Source organism: Falco cherrug, chromosome 12 (genome assembly GCF_023634085.1).
Source record: "Falco cherrug isolate bFalChe1 chromosome 12, bFalChe1.pri, whole genome shotgun sequence".
In the NCBI taxonomy this organism is placed as follows: domain Eukaryota; kingdom Metazoa; phylum Chordata; class Aves; order Falconiformes; family Falconidae; genus Falco; species Falco cherrug.
Window position 1 is genome coordinate 27,527,715 of NC_073708.1, and position 6,000 is coordinate 27,533,714.

The 6,000-nt window shown below is 36.8% G+C and overlaps 1 protein-coding gene across 11 annotated transcripts in view; it reads left to right on the forward strand.

Annotated features, from left to right (window-relative positions):
- Positions 1-5,595, forward strand: part of ELAVL4 (ELAV like RNA binding protein 4) — an 83,207-nt gene extending 77,612 nt beyond the window's left edge. For all 11 annotated transcript variants that reach the window (XM_055725130.1, XM_027807030.2, XM_014280860.3 and 8 more), the window contains one exon: positions 2,124-5,595. In XM_055725130.1, the coding sequence (XP_055581105.1) occupies positions 2,124-2,451 (328 nt within the window). In that variant the 3' untranslated portion in view covers positions 2,452-5,595. The remainder of the gene's footprint in view (positions 1-2,123) is intronic.
- The last annotated feature ends 405 nt before the right edge of the window (positions 5,596-6,000 follow it).

Below are 6,000 nucleotides of genomic sequence, written 5' to 3' on the forward strand. Positions count from 1 at the left end.
CACCTTTGTTTTGAGCAGCTGGGGAAATACTGTGGGTGAGAGCCCTGCTGAACCATTGTGATAATGTTACTGGTTTCAGTATGCAGGAGAGAAACTAAAAAGCTGTTGAGAGCAGGGTTTGCAAAAGTGAAGTTCAGTTGGAAAATTGCCATGTGTTTTTAATAAACTGGCTGCAAACCTGTATGTATGTCTGAGGATCCAGTGCTGTGAGCATTTGTGAACTCATTTACAGCATAGCTACACCCCAGTGAGTTCCTTAGCTTAAGATATATATTCAAATGGCTTTTTTTGCCTTGAATATACATATAAAGTGCCATCAGGAGTCAACAGAATAGTGAGCAGCCATCAAGTGTGTAGTTACTTTTATGGTTATTTAATATAGACTGCATAATATTGTGCAGATTACTAAATGTGTGTGAAAGTATTGCGAGTGTAAAAGGAGCAGCTCGGGAAGGCACAGGATCACTCGGCAACACTTGATTCCCCCCTCCTCTCCTCCAGTCATCTCAGAAAATCCTGAGGAATTTCAATTCAGTTCTGGTATTAAAACTCATCATACTAAAAGGTACATGTGAAACTGGATTTTTATTAAGACATTTCCTCTGTGCAGTTGTTATTTTAAAACCTATCCCAAAGTGTAGCTTCAGAAAGCATGTCATTTTTTTTTCAAACTGATGAAAGGAAAATTATGTTGATCCTGAGGGCTGATACATCTTCATTAATAACCTGAGTCACGGGCTGCGATGCACCCTCCTTGCTTTAACGGGTGACTACAGTGGTGGGGGAGCGGGGACGGCCACCGTGCTGTTGGCCATGGCTGCTGCTGGGGAGGCCTTGACAAGCCAGAGGGAAGTGGTGAAATTCAGGAAAGGCAGATGCAGAGTTCAGCCCCTGGCTGCTGCCTTCAGCTCCCCACAAGGGGCATCAGGAAGGAGATGAAGCCAAGCGCTTCTCGGAGGTCAACTGCAAAGGGACAAGAGTCAGCAGTAACAGGTTGCAGCAGGGGAAATTCAGCTGAGTATAAAGGAAAATCATTCGCAGTGAGGATGGTGGAGCCCTGGAGCAGGGCTCCAGGATTGGAGTTCCCTTCCTTGGAGACTCTCAGAACTTCCCTCTGCAAGGCCACGAGCAGCAGATCTGATTTGAGAAGTTAGCCTTGCTTCAAGCAGCAGATTGATCAGGTGACCTCTGGAGATCCTACCCAGCCTGTGTTGCTCTATAATGGCTCTGTGCTCATAAACATACTACCTGGCTTCAGCTCCTCTCTTCAGGTCTTCAAGCTGAAGAAAACAGGTGCCAAAAGACAGTGAGGGGGGAAGTCAGGGTGCTGTATGAGATTTCTGGAAGCTTGTCTCTCTGCGTTGACTATCCAAAGAACCTAAGAGCCTGTTCTGGACATCAGGTCTCACAGTGTGAAGGTATTAGTTGACATGCTCATTAATTATGTGCTGTTTTACTTACTCTACAATGGCTGCATAAATCTTCTTTTAATATGTGGCCAGCTTTAGGACTACTTTATTAACTGGATATTTTTTGGCAGTATGTGTCAGTTAAGGACTGTGTTAAGAGGAGAATCAAAATCTACCGCTTACAGATGTCACTCTACATCTAATAGTATTTTCAGCTGAAGAGGCTACTGTTACAGCTGGATCCTGACAGTGGCATTTCATATTTAATCTTTAAAATACTTCTTGAAGTTTGCTTGGGTTTTGTCACTGCAGACCAGTGAAAGGTAAAGCATTAGATCTCAGTTTCCCTGAAACTACGTTATTTTAATGATGGGAGAAGGTGGCAAATTCCTACAGGCCTTTTTAAACAGCATGTGCAGGCCCTTTTTGTCTCAAGATTGGCCTTAAGCGTTCCTTTTATTAGGTCTTTGTGTATGTCTAAGTAGGGCTTCTCCTTGAAGGGAGATGTGTTCATGCCCAGATTTGGTCTGTTTATTTAGCGTAGCTCCCCGCCACTTAAGTAGGAGTTAGAGACTGAGGGTGGCTATGTAGTCATCTTCCAGGAATAGGATCAAGAACCTTCATTAACATCAGCTTACTGATTTTAAAGTCTTGGTTCCATGTAGCTTGTGCCAAGAGATATATTTAGAATAGACCCCTGTTTTTACTTGGTAGGTTTTCTCCGATCACAATTGATGGTATGACGAGCCTTGTCGGAATGAATATCCCTGGTCACACTGGGACTGGATGGTGCATCTTCGTCTACAACTTGTCTCCTGACTCGGATGAGAGCGTGCTGTGGCAGTTGTTTGGGCCCTTTGGAGCAGTCAATAATGTCAAGGTGATCCGTGATTTCAACACCAACAAGTGCAAGGGATTTGGCTTTGTCACCATGACCAACTACGACGAAGCTGCCATGGCGATTGCCAGCCTTAATGGATACCGTTTAGGAGACAGAGTATTGCAAGTTTCCTTTAAAACCAATAAAACCCACAAATCCTGAATTTCATATCCTTACTTACTAAAATATATATATATAAATATATATACGAACAAAACAAAACAAAAAAAAACTCTTCAAGGCTTATATTCAACCATGGACTTTATAAGCCAGTGTTGCCTAAGTATTAAAACATTGGATATCCTGTGAGGAACAGGAAAGGATTTTATAATGCTTAGAAAAAAAAAAAAACCTTTGATGCATTGAATGTTCTTTCATAGCTGTCGTTGTTGAATATAATATACATAGATAACAATGTGCAGGGATTTTTACCCGGCCAGCTAGTTTTACTACCTTCCTTGAAGGTGGGTCTTTTTAAGATGACCATTCACTCATTTGAAAAAATAATAAAACAAAAACAATTTTTACGAACTAATGGGATTAAAAGCAAGATAAAAGGCTTTTGTTTTCTTTTCTTTTTTTTCAAAACATTGATTGAATCAGATTGGTAAACCCCCCACATAAATTAAAGAGGAACAATAAAAATTGCAAAAAGAAGAACATAATTTTGCAACTTTTTTTATTTTTCCTTTTTTCTTTTGTATCATGTGAACTAAACAGTCTTCTGTTAGGGAATGGGGTAAAGGGGGATACCTGATGACATAACAATTTAAATAACATTAACAATGTTGCCAAAGAGGTGGTCTCTTTGCTGAAAATGGGTTTCAAGAAAAATCTATTTTTATAAAATATAAAGAATTTTTACAAGAGAATCTGGATTTGAGAAAAAATATTTTGACTGGCTAATTTAGGGGAAATTGACAACTTTGTCATGTTCATACTGCACTGGTAACTTTTTAGAGATCAAGATGTGTGTTTTAAACTGGATTAGTAGATTGTTTTTTGAAGGATGGGCTACAAACAGATGATCTTCGTATCTTTTCATAGCATGTAATAAAAATATTAAATACAGTACGGGAGAGTGTTCTTCCCAGGCACGCAGTTACCCACAGTCAAAACCCAAAAGCAAGGAGATGAGTTGCAAGACGGTTTTTCTTTAAGTCATCAGTATGGGATATCAGCAGAACAAAAGTTAAAAAAATTAATTTTTTGATCAAAAACTTCCTTGGTTTGAGCAGTAGGTGCTACAAAATTATTTACATATCTTAGTATCATAGTTAAATGTAATGTGTTTAGAAAAAATACATTTGCTTTAAATTTGTTAAGAATTTTCAAATTCACTTTATAGCCCAAGCTAATATAATTGGGCTGTGTTGGCACATTTGGAACACTGTTTATGTTGCTTGAAACACTTATTTATTTAATTGCCGATGTGATGCATATGGCCAAAATCAAATATAGCTAGTTTGGCTAGTCTACTTATTTGTTTACTTAAACTATGGGAAGAAGCATATTATTGTGTCATTTTGTTGTGTGTGTATGTGTATATATAATATAAATATATATATATATAAAGTTATTTTTTCTTTTGGTTAATTTATTATAAGTTGTAACACTTTGCTAGTTTTGTTTGTATATGTCTTAAAATGTTTTCTTATGATACTTAAGTGACAGAGGTATCAAGGTAACTTGTGTAGAAATATTGTTTGATATATTGTCATGTTTGTTGTGAATATTTTTTCTTACTGCACAGTAGAAAAGAAAACAACTGGGTCTTTATTTTAATGTAATTCAGATTGGGGAAAACAGAGCTAAGGGAACAAAATGACTGAGGGGGTGCTCTCCCATGTCCAGTGCACTGATCATTTTAGTATGTTTGTGCTTTGTACGGTTATATATTTAAAACAAAAAAGGGTCATGCTCTTCCCTGAGTACTAGAAACAGTTACTCGCTATGCATAATCTAGTTGATAGTTAAATTTGCTATTGCTTTTCTTGTCTTGTTATATAAAATCTTTTCAATACAAGTTTAGTCTTAATGGTAATAAAACGTTATGGTTATTTATAACTTGTGCTTATTTTGTGCATTTTTTCCATGCTATACCCACTAACTGCATGTAGACTAAGTATTGTTTTTTCACACTGAAGAGGCAAACTTTTTGTAGTAGACAAATAACTAAAGCAAAGGCTGCATCATAATTTTATCAGTTTTTTACTTTAACAATGTTAGATTTTAGTTTAAAGGAACACTCATTCAATGTTCAGGGAAACCTTTATACATCATCTGCTATGAATGAGCGCAGTTTGCTGGGAAAGTTTTGATGCATTTGCTAAGCATTAGTGGGGAAGGCATGTCAGAATCTTTTCTCTACGATGTGTTTTACTATCTGAATAATAATAATAATTTAAAAAATCTTTCTTAGGACCAGGCAGTTGTATACTTTAGTTATAATGAATGACTTCATGTTAACCTTGCTAGTTTAGATCATTTCTGAGGGAAAGTATTGTAAATGTTTTTTTCATAACCTTGTTGTGTTTGAATTATTTGTACTTTAATTGTCCAGACAATAAATGAAAGTGTGTAGAATGGCTATGGACTTTCCACCTTTTTAACCGTGTTCAGATGCTTTAGTAATCCCAGCCACACCTCAGCCGAGGTAGATGATAGCCTGGTTTCAGAAGCAAGGTCTTCAAGAAACGTACTAGTCAAACCAGATTGAGCATATTCATTATTTGTTTTTCCTTCTGAAGGTTAGAAAGACTCGGCCATTTCATTTGAGATGTTGAACATGAAATACCTAACTGTAACTTTACTTGAATGTGGAAGCTACTGAAGGATTTCTATCATATACAGTATTTTTACACAATGAAAATATGAACTCAGTCGATATCAACACTCAACCAAAAGTAGCAAGCAAATTTCAGCATTAATACAGTTTTTAAGCCATCATTTAGTTCAACTTTTCTATGAATATGCTATGAATGTCATGCAATATGAAACAGTGTACATACTATCTGCTGTACAACAGTCTATCTATATGATCACATTCCAAATCTGGTTCTTTTCACCATGTGTTCTAACTAGAGTTGATACTTCTTTCAGTTGACTTGTTTGAATCCCATTAATACAAATATTCACTTCATGTTTATGTTCTGTAACATTCACTAATTGAGAATATGTACCTTGTAAAACTGCAGCGTTGAATTTCGTAACTGAGATTAGGAAAACTATATCAGAGGGCTGGATGGACTGTGTGGTTCTTCAGCTCCTTCACCTATTAATAAACTTGTGTTTTTGTGAGATTAAGTTACCATGGTGGTTATAATAATTAATTTCAGGCCACAGAAGGAGTTTGTTCTTTAAATTTACACCTTGCTTAATTCATCCTTAAGCCAACCTGACCATGCCATAGTAAAACACAGAAGTTACTAATTTGCTGTGTTTAAATGACTTGGCTCTGAACAACATCATCCTTCCATCTATATATGTATATACACACACTTTTGATGATATACATATATGCAGACACTTCACAACATAGTGTGACATGCACCAGCCCATTTTAAAAAACTGCACTTTCCACTTAAGCCCATAGTAAATAGTGTTCATTTTAAAATAACGCTACCTCCATTCTAACATTTCTTAGGTTCATTGCCTGATTTTTCTGACAGCGTGAGGTACACAGAAGAAAGGACAGGAAGAAAGCAGTGA